At 40.4% G+C, this 23,674-nt stretch overlaps 2 protein-coding genes across 2 annotated transcripts; both read left to right on the top strand.

The window, feature by feature from the left end:
• Nucleotides 1-1,436: 1,436 nt before the first annotated feature.
• LOC126404924 (lipopolysaccharide-induced tumor necrosis factor-alpha factor homolog) lies at nucleotides 1,437-8,849 on the top strand. Its single transcript, XM_050068346.1, has 5 exons — nucleotides 1,437-1,534; nucleotides 5,395-5,441; nucleotides 5,584-5,655; nucleotides 7,867-8,068; nucleotides 8,361-8,849. The coding sequence occupies exons 2-5, from the start codon at nucleotides 5,399-5,401 to the stop codon at nucleotides 8,476-8,478; spliced, it is 435 nt and encodes a 144-aa protein (XP_049924303.1). The 5' UTR covers nucleotides 1,437-1,534; nucleotides 5,395-5,398; the 3' UTR covers nucleotides 8,479-8,849.
• A 2,955-nt stretch (nucleotides 8,850-11,804) lies between these two features.
• LOC126404923 (cell death-inducing p53-target protein 1-like) lies at nucleotides 11,805-22,105 on the top strand. The gene is made up of 5 exons (XM_050068345.1): nucleotides 11,805-11,924; nucleotides 19,569-19,609; nucleotides 19,729-19,821; nucleotides 19,959-20,148; nucleotides 21,607-22,105. Exons 2-5 carry the CDS (start codon nucleotides 19,573-19,575, stop codon nucleotides 21,722-21,724), a joined length of 438 nt encoding a protein of 145 aa, XP_049924302.1. The 5' UTR covers nucleotides 11,805-11,924; nucleotides 19,569-19,572; the 3' UTR covers nucleotides 21,725-22,105.
• The last annotated feature ends 1,569 nt before the right edge of the window (nucleotides 22,106-23,674 follow it).

Here is a 23,674-nt window from a genome sequence, read left to right as displayed (position 1 = left end):
TATTATGTTCACAATAATGAGACGGACAAAGTCATGGTGACCTTGACCTTTGTCCTATGACCACCATGGTTGAGTCCAAGTGGACATTTTTGCCAAATTGGAAGAAATTCCCTCAAGGCGTTCTTGAGATATCACATTCACAAGAATGAGATGGAAACAAGGTCACATTCACCTTGACCTTCGACCACCACAATCGAAACAGGTTATTGTTGAGTCCAAGTGAATGTTTGTGCCAAATTTAAAAAAAAAAAAAAAAAGCCTCAAGGTGAGGTTCACAAGAATGAGACAGACAAGGTCACAGTGACCTTGACAATTGACCCATGACAACCATCATGAAGTTCAAGTGGACCTTTTTGCCAAATTGGAAGAATTTCCCTCAAGGTGTTTGTGAGATAGCGTATCAAAATAATGAGATGGATGTAAGGTCACAAAGACATTGACTTTTGACTGTTAAAAACAAATCAGTTAATCGTTGAGTCCAAGTAAACATTTGCGCCAAATGTTAAACAAACTCCCTCAAGATGTTCTTGAGATATCACATTCACAATAATGAGACAGACAAGGTCACCGTGACCTTGACCTTTGACCTAGGGCCACCATAGTTGGGTCCAAGTGGACATTTGTGTCAAATTTCAAGAAATTCCCTCAGAGTGTTTTTGGGATATCATGTTTACAAGAATGACACAAGACAGACAGACCTTGACCTTTGACCTACGACCACCGAAATCTAATCAGTTACTAGTTGAGTCTAATGGGATATTTGTGCGAACTCTGGGAGGAATAAATGTATGTACAGATGGACGGACAACCCAAAAACATAATGCCTCTGGCTATGGCCATTGCTGGTGCAGAGGCATATCAGCTATGCCTTTCTGGGTCGATTTTTAAGAATCTTGGGCCAAGGACGGACCAATTTAATTTTGGAATAGATATGAATCACGCGGCGAATACAGAAATAATTTTTCATTTTGGTCAGCATTGAGAGATGGGGCATTTGGCCTTGGCGGAGGTCTGTGCTCTCTAAGTGTCCTTTGCATTCAGTCGTGTAATTCTGTTCCATGCTAGCAAATACACTGAATTTTGACTTCTGTTTTGGGAAATGTGTCAAAATGTAAGTGCATATTAACACAAGTAAACTCATGTCACTCAAATGTTACGGTCACATTCCAGGTCAAAAACCATGATCAGCTCGAGCATGTGTCAGGTCAAGTAGTCTGCTTTAGGAATACAAATCAGCAGGAGGGAAACTGGCTACTGTCTCTTAAGAGAGTGACACACATACACACACTCAATAATCTCCCAGAAACAAAGAACACATTAAGAGGACGATCAGTACAGTGTTTGAAAGTTACACCTAAACCAGTGAGTGACTCATTCATGTCTTTGTTGGTGAGGGTAGGGCTGCGGGCGTGTGCAGGGAGAGGCTTGTAAAGGTACAGGTGAGACAGGTGGACATCAAAGTGACAGTCTGTTTGGACTCTACATCAGCAGCAGCATCACACATCCTTGGATACAGACTCGACACTTCGCCAAGGTAAGACTGTCAGAGGTTAATATGGAGTTTGGATAAAAGAGGTTTAACTTTACGGCTTTTGTGTTTCGGAAGTTTGGAAGACAGGAGTTAAATTTATTAGTTAGGTTTGATGCCAATCAATGATACATTAGATGCACAGGCGGGAAAGAATTGGAAGTTATTAGAAAGTTGAGATAAAAGAAACATGCTATCCAGCATCAATATATTTAGTTTCTCAAGACAGGACAGATATTCAGCTTTACCTTTAAATCTCACATTAAATCACTGTTAATGAATCTGTTGCTGTTGGAACACGATGACAGACACAACTGGTTTTATCGGCTCCAGCTCAGCCTGCAGGAATATGTTCAGACAGGAAGTAATCTTAATTTTAGTGTTTTTTCCGGGTCACTTTAAGTGTTGTCTGCCTCCTCTTTCTTCACGTCTGTGTTTGTGTATTTTTAAATTCCTTCTTACAATAATTCGTTGGTTTGGTTTCGAGGTTTTGAGCAGTATGTGAAACCATGGGTGTAGCCCAGGTTGCATGCAGCTCTTGCTCTGTGGCTCCGGTATTTCCAGATTTAAAGTGATCGTGCCATTCAGCTGAACTATTATTAGGATGTTAAGCTCCTTGTACATGTATGTGTGTATCTCTTGTCATTCCTGCTGCAGGGTCGGCTGTCAAATCATTTAAACAAAACTTCGCACAACACTTCAAAAACAGATTCTAGTCTAGTTTTAGCTCTAGTTTTTGCTGTAGTTCTGGCAGTAGCAGCTTAATAAAGCCCCCTTTCTACTGCACAAAAAAAAAACGCTAACAGCCGCTAACATCTGGATCATTAATGTGATGGGAAAGGTTACACTCAGCATTCACACCTGGGTCAAATGACTGCAGTCGTCATGGGTATTTGTCAGCTCTGATTTGCATTGACAGAAACACTTTAAATGTAAAGTGCGTTATAAATAAAATCTATTATTATTATTATTATTAACACCCGGCACTAAGTATCTCAGCATAAAGTTTTCACTGGCCTCCATGCTGCTTTCTACTGCTACTAACCTGTTTCCAGGCATCGAACGTGACACCGTGGCATACTTGTTTGCAGAAGAAGTGTGTACTCAGCTCTGGTGTCCTGGCAATGGGAAAGGAGTCTATCGTCCATTTTTAGCGGGTTTACCCGTGTTTAAAAAATCGCGTACATGTGCTTATTTTAGCGGAAAAGAGGGATAACAGTGGCATCAAGATAAAATATGTTTTCAATACACTACTTGTGTATTTGATGGTGTCAGATTAAGAGAAAGAAGGCTGTAATGCTTTAAATAAAACCAATGATGTGATTATTTTTGTAAGGGTGGTGCTGAGACAATAATGTCTCGTAAAATGTCAAGGTCAGGGAGAGGCAAGGCGGTACACGGAATTAAGAAAAACTCTTCTCCAAAACATCTGACATATTCAAAATAAACAAAAACTGAGACTCTGAATCTGATACTTGACTGACTGGTTACTTACACTGCCCAGTATTGTGTGCCGACCTTTATTTTGGGGGATTTTTTTGCATGTTTTTGGCTGATTCAGGGTCAAATCAGATTCAAGGTCAGACACTGAAAATCAGAGACTTTCAGTTGAACTCTTGAGCTCTGAACAAGTTCAAATTGTTCTCAACAGCTGTTGGATTGACCCCATGTCTTTCTCTTAAATGATAATAAGTAGTTGATTGGGTAATTTCCACTTCTAAATTACCCCCTCGTCAGCTGATCATTAAAACACATCATGAGGGTAAACGAGAACATTCTTTCCTCTCTCTCACACAGAGACAAAGAGGAAGAGAGTCAGGTTTGACAAGCACAGATGCCACATACAATAAGGCCTCAGCTGTGACTCAGAAGTCACTCGGGGTGTTAACCTGCCTAAATAAAAAAATCATCCTGCTTAGAATCAGACAGAGCGAGTTTCACTGAACTCAACATCAGTAATCTGTTCTCTGGAAAGACCACCAGCAGATGTGAGAATCACCTAAAGGTCTAAACTGGCAGGTGTCTGTTTTATGTTTTTAACTCATCTACTTGCTTTGGGATGTTTCTTACTGTATATACTTCATACCTGGCTTATTAACTGGGCCATTTTTTCTCCATCAGTCACACTCAAAAATTCCAGTATTGGCAGGATGGATTTAAGAAGCTAGTTAGCACATTAAAGGCACAACCCAGTGTTGAAAGAACAAAGGATATTTGCCATGCGCTTGCAAACAAAAACAAAAACACTTACAAACCATTTCTGTCATCATTAACTGCAACCAATACTTCATCACTCACTCATGGACAGACAGACAGACAGACAGACAGACAGAATGTTGCATTTATCCATCTTATTTGTGACGGTGCTACTGTAGAAATGATTATGGGTGCAACTTCCGGTGAGACACAGCAGACATTTTGACTTGTCATAATAGGAAAAGCATGGGTGTATATGATAACATTTATGATGGCTGCATTCCACTTATGGGAGGTCCTGGCATTGTGTATGCTGGCTCACTGAGACACTTAATGGAACTGAGCCATCGTTTATGTTGTCAGTTTCACCTGTGATTTTCCCACTATGACAAGTCACAATGCCTGTGTGAAAAAGTCAATCGTATTGACGCACTATAGTTAATCCCAGAGGCTAATCTTAGTGGCTAACAGCAGTTATTTTTGAAAGTAATTTGCCTTCAGTTTAGCAAAGTCTTCTTTGTTTCTAACAGATATCTAACTAACATTAAATTAGCAATTTCTAAAATGTCCTAATGGAGCTCTGATACATGTTGTGCTGTCTGCGTCTGTAACAGACTGAGCTAAATTGTTGGTTCAACATCAGCGTTGAACATGCAGCCAGAACAAAAAGGGATAGTTCCTGCAGGCAGAGGTACAGTTCAGGGTCAAGATCAAGATCAAGATTGACTAATGCCAGTTCTGGCTTTATCTGCCATTACTTAAAAGATTTATAGACAATAGGTATGAATGAATTTTCAGATCTGTTCAGTCTGCAACGCGGCACTCTAAATCTCCTACCAAAGAGCAGCAGCTTGTACTCTGTATGCAAACCATGAGATGAGTCATTAACAGTCTTATTGGCTTGACTTAGAGTAGCTTGTTCAAAAACACTCTGCATGGAAATGTGCTCTTTGACACCAATTATTTTCCATGCTGTACGGATCAATCGAAAGAGTTTGTTTTGTAACTGCACAGAGAGGTTACCGGACCAAGCTGTGATACTGTACAACAACAACAACAACAACAACAACATGACTGTCATCACCTACCTACAAAAAAAGAAACAGATTGCCCCCCCACTGTATAACGTTAATACCGGAATGTCCTGTATTGAAAAATAAAATGCACTGTCCAGTACTGAATCAATACAGGACACAATTTTTCTAGTATTTTCATGGACAACTTCCTCTAATGCATACACTACGTTTTGACATGCTTCCCATTAGGAAAAATACTGATTCCCGGTCAGCGGTGGAAGTTGTACCCATAATTCACGCAAAGCATCATGGGGGCTAGAAATAAGGTGGACAGGGCCAGCCTTGCATTCTGCGGTCCAGCCAAAAAAAGCCTTAAAACATGTCAGCCATCACACCCCAGACAGTCCCATCCACGAGATTCCAACCAGGAACATTGACGAGAACCATCCATATAATACAGTACATGTGCCTCATCACTTTACACTAAATGTGTTTCAATAAGCGATGACAGTCATTTACATGGGAATGGGAAAGTGTTGTTGAAGTTCTGAGAAAGGTCTTAAGTATGTTTCATATGGTATTAGTTTATTTTGTCTTCACTGCTAATGAAAAGGAGGAACCATTTGTAACAATCTGTGCTCTCTCTCTCTGCAGCACAATGACTGACAGTGAACAACCAACACAACCCCCTTCCTACAACGGTAAACCTTTACACACCATGCTCACATATCATCATCATCATCATCATCATCATCATTATCAGACTGGCTCATTAACTTTTGTTTTTGTCACTCCCCCTCCTGTTTTTTCTCCTCCTTTCTTCCTCTTCTTCTTCAATTCAAGTGAAGACTTACGACGTCCACACCCCATTCACCCCTTACCAAAGACCAGATGGGAGCACAAATGTCACGCCAGGTAAACTCCCACCTGATCTTACACTTCCATCAAACCCCTTACTTTAACATAAGTCCTTTAGACTTCTTAGAACAACAGTATTCATGTCAGTTAAAATTTGAGCTACTACAACAAAATGAAATAAGGGATGCTGCTGGCCATGGTGAAATTAGTAGCTCTTGGTTAAAGAGGTATCTAATTACACACTGGAACCTCTCGCTCATATACTAGGACAATTTATAGAAACTTACATTCCCAATGATTGTAAAAAAAATAAAAATAAAATAAAAATATATATATACCTTTATTCAAAACTAGTGACCCAAATTGCCTTACAAATTATCACCCTGTATCTTTAAAAATTCATTTACACCAGAATTTCAATGCATTTAAATGAGAATACCATCTTATATGAGCACAAATATGGATTTAGGAAGTATAACTCTCCCTATATGGAAGTCTTATAACTCATGGACAACATACAGACATACAGCTATAAATGATAACAAATTTGTGTGGTATATTTTTAGATATCTCTAAAGCGTTTGACACTGCTGACCATGACATTTTGTGAGCCAAATTAAAACAGCTTCAAAGGTGATACACTAAAATGGTTATCTAGTTATATGAGTGACAGGGAACAATATGTGACAATAAATGTATATGCTTCAAACACGTTATATAACATGGTGTACCACAGGGATCTATGTTGGGACCTCTATTATTTCTTTATAACATTAATAATTTTTCAGTAGTATGTAAATTTTCTTTTCCCATTTTGTTTGCAGATGATACCAACATTATCTTATCACATATGACTTTAAACACTCTAATAAATAACACAAATGAGAGAAAGGTGAGAGTTGCAATGAGCTCTCACTAAATGTAAAAAGAATCCAATTTTGTTATGTTTGTGTCAAGAGGCAGGAAATATGATAGGGACTATGCTAGAGTGTCAATGGATGGAAAAGACATTTTTGAAGTTTCTCACACTCATTTTTGAGGCATTCTAGTTGACAAAAATTAAATTGCACTACACATTAATTTTATTTATAACAAAATTGTGACGTCACTGAGGATCATCAGCAAATTACAAAGTCTTGTAAATGTTTCTTTTTTATTACATTTATATTATTCCATGATTTATCCCAATTTGATTTATGGTGATATCGTTTGGGCAAATACATACCCCTCAAATCTGCATAAACTTAATTTGGCAACTTTCTCCAATTTTATTGAGGCCTCTGTTCCACTGTTTAAGAAAATGAACTTTCTTTAAGAATATGATATAAATACTCACCAGATATGTATGTATGTTCATATATATAAATATCTGTTCTTGCCTTTTTCTCTACCACCATTGTTTAGCAATGTCTTTAACTTTATTTCCAAAATTCATTCAAATAATACTAAACAGGTTAATCAGCTCCACCTTCCTTTTTACAAAACAAAACATTGCCAGTACTCCCTTAGATGTTGTGGTGGACAGATTTGAAACACCAAAGTACATGTTGTCAAGAGCTCTTCATCCTTATAAAAAATGTTTTTTAAAAGGAAATAATTGTTACGTTTATGTCATGATGTCTAATTATTTCTTGAGCTGTATATAAATATATTTTTCCCCCTTTTTCTTTTTTCTCTGCATTGTTTCTTGGATTATTTTTCACTGATTGCTCTTTGTGCTTCCTGTTGTCATTTATCTTTTGTTGTCATTTTCCCATATAATGTTAGTTTAGTTCTTTTGTCTACTTTTCCCCCTATTTTTGTCATTGTCTGTTTTTAGGGGAGGTCTATGGCCTATGGCTTCCTGACCTCTCCTGACACATTTCTTATTTTTTCTTTATTAGTATTTGGATTTTACGCAGTTTTATGTGTGCGGAGTTTGCATGTTCTCTCCGTGTCAGTGTGGGTTCTCTCTGGGTACTCCGGCTTGCTCCCACAGTCCAAAGACATGCAGATTGGGGATAGGTTAATTGGTGACACACCCATAGGTGTGAATGTGAGTGTGATTGGTTGTCTGTCTCTATATGTCAGCCCTGTGATAGTCTGGCGACCTGTCCAGGGTGTACCCTGCCTCTCGCCCAATGTCAGCTGGGATAGGCTCCAGCCCCCCCGCGACCCTCAAGAAGATAAGCGGTTAGAAAATGGATGGATGGATAGATAAGTAACCCTACTCATCCTATCTTTCTTTCGCCCTCCCTTCTCGTCTCCCCTACCCTCTCCCTCCATCAGTGTACACCAGCGGAGGAGGCAACCTCAATGCAGGTTTGGAATCTGGAGATGGCAAAAAGAGATTTGTGAGCTACGATGGGGCGCTGGGTGATTCTCCCGGCATGACGACCTGCACCTCCTGCCAGCAGCAGGTCATGACCAATGTCAACTACAAAGCAGGGACCTATGCCTGGCTGATGTGCCTACTCTTCATCTGCTGCGGGTGAGTGTGTGCCTCAGGGTGGTTGTCAGCCTTTTAGCATGGCCGCAATAATTTGTTTAGTCCCAGCAGACCGTCTGCAAAGGACAACAATGCTGTCTGTGCACCAGGGCTTTATTTTCAAAAACTTACAAAATTAAATATAAGATTCAGCCCTCCTCCCCACCGCAATAACTTCTGTACAGTTCATAAAAAGTGAACAACAAATCAAAACTACAAATGCTGAATGTTCAAAACAAAGCAAATTCTTATGTACAGCTGTGTGACACTAACTCTGTGTGTGTGTGTTTTGCAGGTTAGTCCTGTGCTGCTGCCTGATTCCCTTCTTCATGAATAAGTTCAAGGATGCGTACCACACGTGCCCCCGCTGCAACAAAGTGCTGCACGTTGAAAAGAGAAAATGCTGTAAATGACCAACATGAGGGCAGAAATGGAGCCATAGAAATAAGAAATAACATCCTGTTACCTTTGTCTTATCAGCTGCACCATTTTTATGAAACTGACAGAGAAAGGTCGCAGTTTAAGTGTAAATTATCTCTATGGATGAGCCACTGCGTTGGCCGAAGTAAAATTAAATATCATATTTTTAGCAAACAGACTGGGAGTGTGTTGTCAGAGCTTAAATATTATGTGCTCACTTTTATATTAAATTAAATCAAGCTCACCCCCATGCACCTTTTGGGAGCCATTTTATTTTTGTCTCACTCCTGCAGAAAAAAATCTTTCCCTATTATCCTCTTCAAAAACTTCTGCATACATTACCTTGTTAAAATGAAGGCTTGTAAATAAACTTGATCAAATACTTTTTGTCTCAAGGTATTGTTCATTTCATATTTCACAAAAGCAGCTGTCCATTGACGGGATCGTCACATCTTATGCCTCAAAATCAATCTCAATGATGCTTTCCAGGAGAATCCTTGAGTTGATGGTTTTACAGAAAGGGACACATATAGGATGTTCATTCTTTCTGTTTTCAAACTGATCATCGTCAGGCAGGAGTCATGTCTGTGACTTCACACAGTTTGTGGAATCCAGTGGTATAAAAAAAAACTGTTGGGGGTGCACCTCTTGCTCCACTCTGGAGGGAAACTTCACCAATGCTGTTCAGAAGACGACTGGGACATTCTGAGACTCTATGCACAACCAGGCACACTGTGGACGTATGTACTCCAAAAACAGACTGGAAGGAGCAAACGGCAATGAAGCAAAGTACAATAAGTATCTGGGGGAAAGCAGGGTGCTCTAAATCCTGTGTGAGTTTGTTGTCCAACAAGTTTAAACAGACTGCCAATTACATCTATAATCTCGCAGTAACTGCTTGTCAGTTAGTGTATACATAGAGCTCTTCCTGTCCTGAAAAACTATGTTTGGAACAACATCACTCTCCTCAATGGACTGTTCACACTGGATGCAGCTTAGCGCCGAGTGCCCAGGTCAGCTCAGGATCTGCAGCGATAGTTTCAACATCTGGACTATTTTTTTCCACAAGCACAAATCTAGCAAGAAAACACTATATTAGATATGATATAAACGATCTTTTATTCATTTCCGTAATCACTTATTCTGTTGGGGATCACGGGGAGGCTGGAGCCTACCCCAACTTATGTTGGGCAAAAGGCAAGGTACACCCTGGACAGGGAGCAGGTCAGGCCACCAGGAACAGTGGCCGAACCATAGAATTACCCAAATACTGGTTCCCAGTGTGCCAATCAGCTACGGCAGCACCAGAGAGAAAATTATGCATAAGAACGGGACGGTGTGCTGGCACTGCTCTGTAGTTGTCGGAGATGTGAATGAAAACACTGAGGCTCAGAGGCAGCATGGGTCTTTCACTAATCGTGTGACTCTCATTTCGAAGTATCCTTGGGCAAGATACTGAACCCCAAATAGCCCCGATAGCTGTTCTATCGGTGTGTGAGGGTGTTAAAATAACTGAGTGGCATGTGGCACCTTGTATGGTAGCCTCGGCCACCAGTGTATGAATATGTGTGTGAATGGGTGAATGTGACTTGTAGTGTAAAAGTGTTTTCAGTGGTCGAAAGACTAGAGAGGCGCCATTGTAAATGAGGGCTTGCTAGCAATGATCCTCCGAATTCAAATAAAGGTTGAATTGAATTGAAAATACAAGTGTGGGTCCATTTATCATTTACCATTTACTAACATCACCCAGATGTGCCGATCACTGAGATCAAGGAAAAAGCAAACTGGAGGCCAGCTCCTTATCTCTGCCACTTTCAGCAGCTTTACCGTGGATTCCCACCAAAAGCTGCATGAGCGTCATAAGCAGCCAGCAGCCATTCATTTTCAATGCACGCTGGTGACGAACGGCGACGAAGGGTGACGAAGGGCGTCAGGGGCGTCGGCTGCAGCGAGCGGTGCGATGCCAGCGACCAAAGTGTCAAGTAGAAGTTGAGAGAAGCTGAACTTTATGCAAATGAGCAGCGCCGCAGCTGAAGCAGCATCCAAATGCAGACTGGGTTTGCAGGACTCTGTGGACCCAGACGGGCCGACGGCTCCGGGCCCTGCGTTTCCTCAGCAAATACGCCGATGCAATACAAAGGAGACTTCCGGAAGTGCGATCCATGGTGAAAGAGGAAACTGAAGATGTACATGCTATATATATAGGCTTATTTTTTTCCCTCCAAATAAGCTCCCGCTTATTTACCACCAATTACATTTCTCAGTGGTCCTACGTGACAACAGGAGGGTAAAATCATAATAATTAGACTCAATGACTGTGTTTATTAGTGTTATTTTAATTGTGTAATGACAGTCATGAATAATACATAGTGAAGACATAAATGATAGTATATTTGTTCATCCTTGTAAAGTGCACAGCCGGTTAGCCTAGATGGACACAACTGCAGCGCCTGGCTCTGCTGGAGCTGGCACTGTGAGCGATGTCAGAGCGACCAGAGCACCCGCAGGCGACTATGTCGCTTTTGGTGGGAATCCTCAGTTAGAACGCAAAGCATAATGGGATATGTTGAAGACACTGCAGGTATATTAATGGAAAGCACTGAACACGATAACACACAGTGCGACATGACCCAAATGTGCTGATCACCAGCACCCTTCTATTATGTAGCCTACATGACATGACAACACCCAACAACCTTCGGATGCTATTTTTTCTGGTGGCGTACTGGTGGAAGTGGAGCGGTGTAGAGCTGTAAATGTGATAAGGCCTGTTGGTAATGTGGAATATTACTTTGTTGCTGCTAAAACATAATATATTGCTGTAATGTGTTACTTAAGTAATGGGTTACCCCAACACTGGATTATGTTTGACTAATAACCAAAGCTGTAACCAAACGTCAGACACAGAGGTCAACAGAACGTTCATTTCACACCTGACAATTTTTTAAAATGATTTATTCACAATCATACTAATTTTGAGCGGGAGAGCGATACTTTCATTCCGCATATTTGTGAAAGCTCTGTTGATGTATTATCAATAAACATTTAAGTTAAGAGAGAACTGACGTGCAGCCGGTGCCACAGGCCGCTGGATAATAAATACCTGAAAGCACCACAAAATGCCTCAAAGTCTCACTGCGTTATATGTTCTGATAATGCTCCTAAAATGTGTGTTTTCCTTTACACAAGTAAAGACATTTCCCTCATGAACTGATACAGTGAAGACACAAAGTTGTGCAAGAATTTACAAGAAAGCAGGAAATGAAGTGTCTGACGCTCCACTCCACAGCCCCCAGGGAGGGCGGCACTGTGGGTGTGTCCAAGGAGAGGCTTGTAGAGGTACAGGTGGGACAGGTGGACGAGACAGTAATTTGCCTGCACTCTACATCAGCAGCAGCTTTCACACATCTCTGCACACTGACTGCAGCACCCCACCAAGGTAAGGCTGTGTGTGATTTGTGTTTCATGAGTAAGACAGGATTTAAAACTGGAAATAATGTTTACTAGTGTGAGGTCTGAAGCAAATAAACAATATGTTAAATGCACAGGCAGGATGAGTAGCTGTTAGAAATAAGAGACAGAGAAGAAAAAATCTAAAGAACAGATGATTCATCTTTAGCTTTAAATCTCTCATTAAACCACTGCTGATGAATCTGTTGTGTTTTAACTGTTGGAACGTGATCAAAGACACAACTGGTTTTATCAGCTCCAGCTCAGCCTGCAGGAACTTTTTTAAAGAGGACGTAATCTTAATTTTAAAGTTTAGCCCTGGTCACCTTTGTTGTAGTTTGCCTCCTCTTTCTTCATGTTTCTGTTTACATTATTTTTTAATTCAATTTGTGAGCTTTGTATTTGAGGTTTCTAAGTGTATGCACAGCTATGGGTCTAGCCCAGGGTGCATGCAGCTCTTGTTCACAGGCTCAGACTCTGGTATTTCCAGATTTAAAGTGAACGTGCCATTCAGCTGAACCACTATTAGGGCATTAAGCTCTGAGTGCATGTACATGTGTCTGGTTATTCCTGCTTGGGACTGTAACATTGTGTTTTTAAAGAGACAGGATCTGCTGTCGATCACAATTAATGTTACTGTAACGGACTCCAGCAGTAGTGACTATGATGGTATGAGAGGTTGTCGTCATAGTAGCAGCTCTATAATAGTGGTTAGGTGTTGGTTTGTTTGATGCTGTCAGAGTCAGAGAAAGAAGGTTTAGCTCTGAAGTTGTAACGCTATACATAAAACCAATGACTGTATCTTTCTGAAAGTGGTGCTGAGACACAATAATGTCGAACAAAAAATCAACATAAGGGACGGAGGGGCGAGGCAATACATCAAATATGAAAAACTCAAAACAACTGACACGTCGCTCTTCAAAATTTAACAAAAACTCACTCTGATGTCTGACTTAATCTGATACTTGAGTCACTTTTGTTTAAGCTATTTAATTTGACATCATATTCAAGTGTTTGAGATTTTGAGCCGATGGCAAAATGTTTTCTTTGTGCTAAAACATGGTCAGTATTTCTCTTTGTCTTACAGTCATATATATGTCAAAGAATTTTTAATATTATTATTAATTATTTATTTTTATTTCATTTCATTTTATTTTATTTTATCTTATTTTTTTTTTATTTTTTTTTTGCATGTTATTGGTTTGTGCCTGTTCTAAGTCCATGTACATTGTCTTGTATGATGGTGATAATAATTACGAAGACAGTTGTGATTGTTAGTCAATCTCTGCCTTACTTAACTAAGCTACTTGTATTTGCAGTTGCGGCACTATGGTCTCTCCTTGTCAGGGTTTATCGGGTCAGGGTGGACGGGATCAGGGGAAAGCGAACAAGGGAAATGGGGGGGGGGATGTCAGATTTTTTCTTGTATCGTTTCACATTTGTGACTGCAACACTGCCTTTCCCGCCTACAATATAAACATTAAACAATTGATGGCAAAAATATATAGTATATTAGTATGTATAGTTTTTGGCCGATTTGAGGTCAGATCAGAATCGAGGCTGGACTGAAAATTAAAGGCTCAAGTTAGGAAAAAAACATTTGGTTGAACTCTTGAGCTCTAAATGAGTTCAACTTATTCTCAACAGCTGCTGAATTATCTCCACGTCTCACTCTAAAGTGAGTGATTGGGTAATTTCCACTTCTAAATTGCCCCCGTCCTTCGTCAGCTGATCATTAAAATGCACCATGAGTGCAAACATGATGACAACATTCCTCTCTATCGCTCTTCCTCTCTCCACAAACACGCAAAGACACAGAGAGACAGAGAGCGACAGTCAGGTTTGACCAGCACAGATGCCACATACAGTAAGGCCACACCCATGACTCAGATGTTTCAGGGTGTTAACCTGCCAAAATGAAAAGTCATCCTGCTTGGGATCAGAGAGAGCGAGTTTCGCTGAACTCAACGTCGGCTCTCTGGGAAAAAACAGCTTTTATTATAATATAACACCAAGTAATCAGCTAAAAGTCCATGTTAGGGAGTAAAAGGCTTTTTAAAACAACTTTTGAAAAGCTTTTATTGGTGCCGTTGGGACAATTTCAGGACTTAAAGTAATTTCAAGACTATATGTGGGACTTTAGAGGGTTAAGAAAGCAAGTACTACTTACATTAAACAAAAATGGGAAACAGCTTCATTCCAGAAGACGTCTGGACAAAATTTGTGGCTGTAAGAGTCTTAGTACGCATTTCATTACACCTGCTCCGAGGTGTCACCACTCTGCTGGAGGAACTGTGGCTCAGTAGAAGCTAAACATTATCACTAGACTTGGGCCTGTTCAAAAGTAAATACTTTTTGATGTAAGATTTATACAGAATTTGAGACTATATTTGGGACAAAAGCTACTTGTACGTGGGACAGACTTCCTTTTGGGCTTCTACTTTCAATATCTACGAATTTTATTGAAACAATTAACAATAATTTGGAACAATGAGTGAAGCTGCTACAAACATAATTACAAAGAAATGGCTTAAAGAAGCAGCATGTGGGATTTAGTGGCGTCAAGCAGTGAGGATTCCAGATTGCAAAAAGCTAAAAAGCTGGTGTGAACTCCCAGTTAGAATTCCTTCAGTGTTCATCGTTCAGGAGCCGATTTGTCCGTAGAGATCTCTTCCTCTCCAAACAGACCTGGTGTCTAATTTATAAAACAATGCGTAGGGAAGCCAATTCCTACAATTAGGCTTCCACCTCACCATCTGCGTCGCCATTTTCCTGTCTATAAAATGTCTGTAAGCATGGGTCAAAGTTTCTCCCATCAAGTCTGTTTTTATACATCAGAACTTTTGCATGGGAAGTGGTGTACACCTCTTTCAGGCCTTGTTGTTTGCTTACGCAATGCTTATAAATGAGACCCCTGATTTAAACTACGAGGAACACTGAATAACGCAGTTTCATGTTCATGTTTCCAATGCTGTTCGGCTTGTTGCAAACAGGCAACTAGCCCAGCACCTGCTAACGTGTGCTCACCTTTATTCTCTGATAACTTAAGATCTAGATGTTTGGGAGGTTTTTACCAGGAGCTGAATTATCCACAGAGGTCTCTTCCTCTCCAAAACAAACAGACACAGTGATTTAAACTGGTAGAAACACTGAATAAAGCAGTTTCATGTTAAAAATCAGTGTTTTTCCACTGCTGTTTGGCTCGTTGCGGAGGGGCAGCTAACAAGGGTGGCCCTAATCAGAGCAAGTGCTTGGTTTGTCCATTCTGGGCCACTGTAGAAGCATGGGCCTGCTCCCTATGTAGATATAAACGGCTCACTCTAAGGTAACAAAGCACTATGATTCTCATTTTTGGGTATATCTACATCTATACATCCATTTCTGCCAATATATCCTCCTGAATCCTTAACACTAGATATTCAAGACATGAATCCAATCTATAGAGAACTGGTGTGGTATCATTTATGAAATCTTCTTTTGTTGGAATTAGATTATCTAAGTTTATGCTTAACCCCTTCTCCTACTACTAATACTATTAATTATTATTATCATTATTTATCTCAAATCAAAAAACACCCCATGTCCTAATTTTGTGTTCTATAATTACACTGTAAAAAGCTGAATGGTGAATCACTCATGTTTAACTCATCCACTTGCTTTGGGAGGTTCCTTTACTTTGTCATCAGGATAAGATGGATGGGAGTCATGCTTCACAACTGGCTCATAAACTGGGCCGCTTTTCTCGATCAGTCGCACCCAGTTCTTCCTCCCAGACACCTGCCTCAGTGATGAAGCTTCAGAGAAAGCACTCGCCGTCTGAGCCGAGGTCATGTGCTTCGGTCTGCTCTCACAGACGACGCATTGTTTGATCAGCAGCCTCTAAATTTCCCCCTTTGTGGCTTTAAAGTATCTCTGCAATGTTGCAGATGGATTTTTCAGAAGCCGCACCCAAACGCTGCCTCTATCAGAAGAGTTATGTCCTGTCCGATGTCAGAAACAACAGCAGAGCAACGATTTGGGTCTACTACTTGTACTTGTTTGGTGATAGAAACACTGTTGTGATTGGATTTATACTTTTTAAACTGAGGTCTTTTTTTCCAAAGAGGTCTTGAAAGCACCATGACTGCTACAGCTCACTGAGATAAAAAAAACAACAGGTTAAACAATCATAGAAAAACAGGAATCTGAGGCGGCTGGAAGCGACTACTTCCTTGACTAACCTGAATCCAACACGCCCAAAGTTTCCAATTAATGCCGCAACAGCTGCTCAGAGCACAGTGGAACACAGCCAATGAGCGACAGAGCAACTCAGCCAGTTATCCAAGACCAGTGCTTCCACTCTGACAGTCAGCCTTTACTGTAGCTCTTCATCAAAACAGACACAGGCTGCTGCTGAGAATCAGGCTGAAAGATATGAAGCTGTGGAGAAACACATTTTGGAAAAACAGTGTAGTATTTCCCCAGTTTTCGTGTTCGGGTATATTCAGTCATCACTTTTTAAATAAAAACTGTCAACATGATGTCAGGTTTTTTTGTCCCTCAGATGAGCTCACTCGACAGATTTCAGAGAGATTAGCGCGAGGCAGCGGCGACACACCCTCGGCCTGCAACACACACAGAGAAACATGCAGCTCGGTCGCATTCCTGCACCAACATATGGGTGTATACAGGCCCTGTGTGTGTGGGTGTGTGTGTGTGTGTGTGTGTGAGACACTATGAAACTGTCTGTCATCTCCTCAAGTGATGAACTATGGCAACACCTCAGTGCATGTAATGTATGGCGGGGGGAAAGTGTGTGTGTAGGTGGAAAAGAGAAGTCAGGTAGCGTGTTATGTGGGAGAGTTAGACAGTGAGGATGTTACATGATAGTCAAGTGTGTGCACCATGTGCTGTGTGGGAAAATGAATGCTTAGTCGTGCTAGAGGGTTTTTGTGTTTGTTATCATGGACAGAGAGACATAACGAGATGGGCCCATCTGACATCAAAGAACTTGTGGCAACGCAGGTTGACTGTGCATCACTTCACATCACCTGCGCCTCGGCCAAAAAGTTGCACCGAATAATAGGCCAACAAGCACGTGTATTCTGCACCTGTGTGAGAGGAAATAACTCTGCACCAGCAGGTTGTCATAGTTTGTCATTAAAAAAGGAAAACCAGAGGACCAGCAGGACAGATTCAAGACGCTAGTTAGCCAGTTAGCACATTAACAAAACAACCTGATCTTGAAGGAACAAAGGATATTTACTGGGCAACTGTGCCTCAGTAGGTAGAGCAGGTCGTCCACTAATTGGAAGATTGGTGGTTCGATCCCCAGCTCCACGAGTTGCAGCATCCTTGGGCAAGAACCCAAAATGTTCCATCAGCGTGTAAGTGTGTTTAAGGTGGTAGCATCACCCAGTGTGTGTGTATGGATGAATGTTAAAGTGCTTTGAGAAGTCGCAAGTGCAGGTCTATTTACCATTGACCGTGCTAGCAAACAATAACAAACAATTCTGATTTTTTTCTGCTAAAGAGCTCAATTGCTAAAAAAAATATCAAAGCTAGTATAGCAAGTTTGTTTCAATCGCACACCTCAGTGGTTGTTTACTTTCCTCACTTCAGTTTCTCTTCTCGTGCGCTGGGCTGAGCTGTCAATTAGAGTGATTTCATTCACCGACGGGCCCTACCATCTCCGACGCTGATTCAAAATGCTGATTTGGGTGAAAAAAAAGACAACAAAGGCCAACTAGTGCCAACAGTGTGGGACACACCTCAAAAAACATGGCAACAAATGCTCACCTACGGCCTGACATTGACCGATTGCTGACCATTGGCTTGGTGTATCAGGGCACTATGGGATGATTATTATGGCTTGGGACAGGACAGGTTGAGCATGAGAGGGAATGACATGCAGCACGGGGCCATGAGCTGGAGTCAAACCCACAGCCGCTGGGGCAAGGACATAGCCACTGATCCACTGGGTGCCCTAAGTTATTGATCTCTTGATTAAGCGAGCAGATTAAACATACTACTGATAACTAAGTATAAACAACACGTTTACTCAAATCTACACAGTGTTACAGTCATGACATAACTGTATGAATCCATCAAAACAAATCTCTCCAAGAAGTACAAAATCTCAAAATATGTATGTCACTTCAAAGCTACAAGAATTATAGTAACAATAATATTAATAATAATAATAATAAACATTCAGTGTTCTCTATACACTGGGCAGAAAATCTGTTCCCCACTCTGTGGTGACCTAATTATGAAGTGATACTGAGGCACTGCGTGTCTGATTGGTCTCACATGACATGAATGCTAATTATCTTTTAATGAGGTCATGTTGCACACAGAGATAGTTCATCCAGATCCTGAGCTGAAGAGTAATAACTCTAATTACTGTCAGTCATCCGGACTGACAGGGCTGTCTTATTATGGACAGACATTCAACCAGTAGTTGGGTCTTTAATCAGACTGTTCATGTTTAACTCGACTTGTTAAGGTTTTTATGACTCTTTAGTGGGATGTCATGTTGTAAGAGTCCATCTTAAAGATATAATTCTCAAAATCAAAGATCCAGTGTGCAGGATTTAGGGAGATATATTGGCAGAAATGGAATATAATAAGTATATTTTCTTTAGTGTATAATCACCTGAAAATAAGAATCATTATGTTTTCTTTACTTGAGAATGAGCCATTTAAATCTACATAGGGAGCAGGTCCTGATTTTTAACATGAAACTGCTTATTCAGTGTTTTTACTGGTTTTAATCACCTGGTTTGTTTGTTGTGGAGAGTAAGAGACCTCTGTGGATAATTCGGCTCCCAGTTAAAACCTCCTGAACACTGAAGGAATTCTAACTGGGAGAAGTTCCAGCTGGTTGAAACCTAAGATGCCACTAAATCAAGCGAAGGCCTGTTTTTGATAGTATTTATGTTTGGCAGATTTTAGACAATAGAAATTCAATGAATATGACTCTCTATTGTAGTTTTCATTGTTGGTGGCGGAGTCCGCCATTTAGCGTGCACAAGGCTTCACAGGAACGATGCAGCATGAATATAACCACTGTTTTGTTTGATACAGAATGCTGTCGCGTGTTCTTGTGTAATCCAATTTTACAAGTAGTATTACGGTCAAATTAACAAAAAAGAAGACGACAATTCTAACACCAATGAAACATGAGCGAAAACGGAAAAATGAGAAAGGAGTCAGGGGTGATTTAGACTTTTCGGATAGATCATCCTCGCTCTGACTGCCTCGTCTCAGCAGTCCTCAAAGCATTTTGAGTGTGAACAGACAAGGAGGCTAAGTAAAGATTTGAAACATGTCAGCCATTACACCCCAGGCAGAGTCCCGCCCTGGTGTCTCCCACCTATACTGACAAGAAACATCCATACAAGGCAGTATGAGCAACCTGTGCCGACAACTAATCGACAGAGGTGTCCATGAGAGCCCTGACAGATGGTTTAGCCAGACTTTGGCTCCATCTAATGGCAGAAAGCAGCATTGCATTTGTCGCATGAGGGAGGGAGTGCATGGGAATGTATTGTAAAAGTTCTGAGAGAGATCTTCGGTATGTTTCACACTGCTAATGAAAAGGACGATCCATTTGTAGCAGTCTTTTTCTTACTGTGCTCTTTCTCCGCAGCACAATGGGAGATAGTGAAACCAACCCACCTCCCTACTTAGGTAAGCCTGAACACACCATGCTCACATATCATCATCATTATCATCATCAGATTGGCTCACTAACTTGTTTCCGTCTCTTCTCCTCCGCTTTTTCCGTCTTTCCTCTTCTTCTCGTCCAGGTGACGTGCCTCAGAGGCCGGTGTCAGTTTACCACGTCCACAGCCCATTCACCCCTCCCGAAAGCACAGTGGGGAGCGCGAATGCCACGCCAGGTAAACTCACACCTGATGTTACACTTCCTGGAAACACACATCAAAAAAACCTAACTCTAATACAGGTTTGATAACTCTTCTGTTTCCCTCTTGTTTTCTCATCCTCACTTTCTACTTCTCCCCTCTCCCTCCATCAGTGTACACCAGCGGAGGAGGCAACCTCGGAGATGGAGATGGCAAAAAGAGATTTGTGAGTTACGATGGGGCGCTGGGGGATTCTCCCGGCATGACGACCTGCACCTCCTGCCAGCAGCAGGTCATGACCAATGTCACCTACAAAGCAGGGACCTATGCCTGGCTGATGTGCCTACTCTTCATCTGCTGCGGGTAAGTGCGCACTTCAGGGCCTGGTGACTTAGTTCAGACCTTCTTACACCACATACACTGTGAAGTCTGGGCCACACTGCCTTTGTGAGCAGCGCTTGTACATCATGGAAACTCATATTTATTTCGCCATCCATTTTAGGTTAGAGCAACCACACTGCCCGCATGAGCAGTGCTGCTCAGGCATGGTGCGGCAGATGACATTACTGCTGACATTATACCACCTTTAACTAGTTTCAGTGTCTATATCTCTCACAGATATGAAGAAATGTCAACTTTTCCTATTTCCATTTCAAAATAAAAGCCCTCTGACAATGTTCCTGTCAACAGAATCCCTTTAGTTGTTAAGGCTTTTTATTGTCGCATCACCACATGTGACATTTCAGGCACCAGCCCGTCATCAGACATGAACAAGATAAGGAGACACACCTCTATATGTACAACCAATGGTGGCTGCCCAACAGATCATGTGATAACACATGTAACTCTACAGAAACCTAGTACAGCACGCTGCAAAACTAGTACACAATTACACCACATTTATTTATTTATTTATTTTTTTAATATATGAATTATAAAAATATATTCTTTACAATTTCACCTTGAATTAGCATGTCATTATGACATTTTTAGCTTGATGTTTCAGTCATGTGATATTCAAGGTGATACTCTCGGCACTGCTGGCCTTTTTGTAAATGCATTTTGTAACTATATTTTTGTAAAAAAAAAAATTGTTAATACATTTTTTGTAAATGTTTTTTGAAAATATATTTTTTGTAAATTCATTTTTGTAAATATATTTTTTGTAAATTCATTTTTGTAAATACATTTTTTGTAAATGTATTTCTGTAAATATATTTTTGTAAATGCATTTTTTGTATATATATTTTTTGTAAATGTATTTTTGTAAATATATTTTTGTAAATGTTTTTTGTAAATGTATTTTTGTAAATATATTTTTGTAAATGTATTTTTGTAAATACATTTTTTGTAAATATATTTTTGTAAATGTATTTTTTGTAAATGTACTGGGGGTCAGAAAAGGTGGAGGATATTTTACTTTCTGTTTTTGCTGAAGGGAGGGTAGTCTCATTTTTTTGGGACAGCGGCTCTCTCTCAAAAATGAAGATATAAATCTCAAAAAAAGCAACTGAGATGCATTTTGCCATATGCAAAGGACCACAACCCTGTCTCTGCACCAGGCTTTATTTTCAACAACAAAATTAGATCAAAACAACAATAGGAGAGGTTTTGCTTTCTCAAAAATATCAAATATAAGATTGAACCCTCCTCCACACCCCAATCATTTCTGTACAGTTCATAAAAAGTGATCGAACTTACAAATGCATAATGGTCAAAACAAAGCAAATTCTTGCATACAGCCACATGACACTAACTCTGTGTGTGTGTGTTTTTGCATACAGCCACATGACACTAACTCTGTGTGTGTGTGTTTTGCAGGTTAGTCCTGTGCTGCTGCCTGATTCCCTTCTTCATGAATAAGTTCAAGGATGCGTACCACACGTGCCCCCGCTGCAACAAAGTGCTGCACGTTGAAAAGAGAAAATGCTGTAAATGACCAACATGAGGGCAGAAAAGGAGCCATAGAAATAAGAAATAACATCATGTTACCTTTGTCTTATCAGCTGCACCATTTTTATGAAACTGACAGAGAAAGGTCGCAATTTAAGTGTAAATTATTTCTATGGATGAGCCACTGCGTTGGCTGAAGTAAATCAAACATCATATAATTAGGAAACAGACTGGGAGTCGTTGTGTTGTCAGAGCTTATATATTATGTGCTCACTTTTTTTTATTATTATTATTATATCAAGCACACCCCCATGCACTTTTTGGGAGCCGTTTTATTTTTGTCTCATTCCAACAGAAAAACAATCTTTCTGCAAATATTATGATGTTAAAAATGAAGGACTGTAAATAAAGATGATCAAATACTTTATGTTTCGGGGTACTGTTCATTTGAAATTTTAAAGAAACCTGTTCATCTGACGTGATTGTCACAACTTAACCTCAGAATCAATCCCGATGATACTTTCTGACAGAATCCTCAATGTGACTGCATGATTATATAGTTGCAGGGTCACATATGGTGGTTCTCTCTGTTAACAAACTGAGCCTCATGTAGCAGGGGCTTGAATGTGCACACACATACTGTCTATAACTCCACACAGTTTGTGAGGAAAAAAAAACTGTTCAGATTCATCTCCACAGCGCTGTGTCAGCATTAAAGAAAAGTCTGGAATAAATGCTTATCTTTTTGCTTGAAGGGAAAAAAATGCTCTGGCTTGTTTGTGTTTCTTTAAACAAATCACAATCATCTTGGGCAGCACTCAGCATTAGTGATTAATAAAAGACAAACTTCAGATAACCAGTGCCTTAAAGGTGAAGCATGACTATACCTCAGCTCTGGAGGACACGTTAAAACCACAGACAGAAACTCTTGTGACGCAGAATGGATCGGTAAATATGTGAGGTCACCGTCACTGATGCATGCCGCTGCCAGAGTTAAAACATGTGGCAAATCAACTCCAACTGGATGAATCAGAAAAGGAATCAACAGCAGGCTTGAGAGTCCTGTGAGATGGAGTCAGAGCTTTTCAGGGGTGTGTCCACAAGTTGTTTTATTTGTTGTAGACAGATCTGTACAGCTATTCCCCGAAACAAGAAAACAGGCATGCCTCATTGCACAATCCAAAGTGTGAGTTGTTAGCTCAGAGGTTGTTGTTTTCTGTAGTGAAGGGAATGTGGAAACAATACACAGATAGCGGAAAGAAGGGAGAATGTCGGCAGAAATGATCTGCCTAATGGCAGCAGTGGCCACAGTGTATATCCAATGAGTCAGACTAGCCAACAAATACATTGACTGCTTACTGGAACTAAACTAAGCACAGTAAGGAAATTTGTGTTTGGTAGATTATTTCTTTGTTGTAACAATGCTTCTCAGCAATAAATCTTATACTGTTGGAAAGCCTGTTTATTTACCTTTGAAATGGTGCCACATTTGTAAGGAACATGCATTTGTGGGATGAGCAGCAGAGCTGAGTATGTGGGTTGCGCCCATGAAAAAAATTTGCCAACTCTTCTCTGCCAATGTCAAACAGCTAGTTAGTTTGTCTATAGGGAAACAGACTTTATGGAACAACTTTGTTCTCAATAAAATAAAATAAAACTCAGGTACTAGGGGACTGCATGTCAAATCATTTTTAAAGCACTACGGAGGGATTTGTCTGTTTTTATTTAGGCTTAAAGGAGGAACACAATATTAAATGGTTGCATTTTATTACAATACAATATACTAGTCCATACCCATTGGTAGCTTTGTCACCATCTACCTATAACAATCCTCAATGCCTACGTGCAGTTTCACATAGATTGACCACGTCAGTGAGTAGAAAAACGTGGGACAGACAGAATGACTGACTGACAGAATGACACACTGACAGTTTCCGTGATTATGTACAGCATACCATACCATGACTTAGTCATACCAAAAATTAGAAAAAAACAA

This window comes from Epinephelus moara, chromosome 18 (genome assembly GCF_006386435.1).
Source record: "Epinephelus moara isolate mb chromosome 18, YSFRI_EMoa_1.0, whole genome shotgun sequence".
Lineage (NCBI taxonomy): Eukaryota > Metazoa > Chordata > Actinopteri > Perciformes > Serranidae > Epinephelus > Epinephelus moara.
This window is presented reverse-complemented; position numbering and strand designations above follow the sequence as displayed.

Coding starts and splice junctions, on each gene's coding strand:
- LOC126404924 (XM_050068346.1), top strand. CDS start 5,399: ATGACTGACAGTGAACAACCAACACAACCCCCTTCCTACAACG. Junction 5,442..5,583: donor ACAACCCCCTTCCTACAACG/GTAAACCTTTAC, acceptor CTTCAATTCAAG/TGAAGACTTACGACGTCCAC. Junction 8,069..8,360: donor CTACTCTTCATCTGCTGCGG/GTGAGTGTGTGC, acceptor TGTGTTTTGCAG/GTTAGTCCTGTGCTGCTGCC.
- LOC126404923 (XM_050068345.1), top strand. CDS start 19,573: ATGGGAGATAGTGAAACCAACCCACCTCCCTACTTAG. Junction 19,610..19,728: donor CAACCCACCTCCCTACTTAG/GTAAGCCTGAAC, acceptor CTTCTCGTCCAG/GTGACGTGCCTCAGAGGCCG. Junction 19,822..19,958: donor GAGCGCGAATGCCACGCCAG/GTAAACTCACAC, acceptor TCCCTCCATCAG/TGTACACCAGCGGAGGAGGC.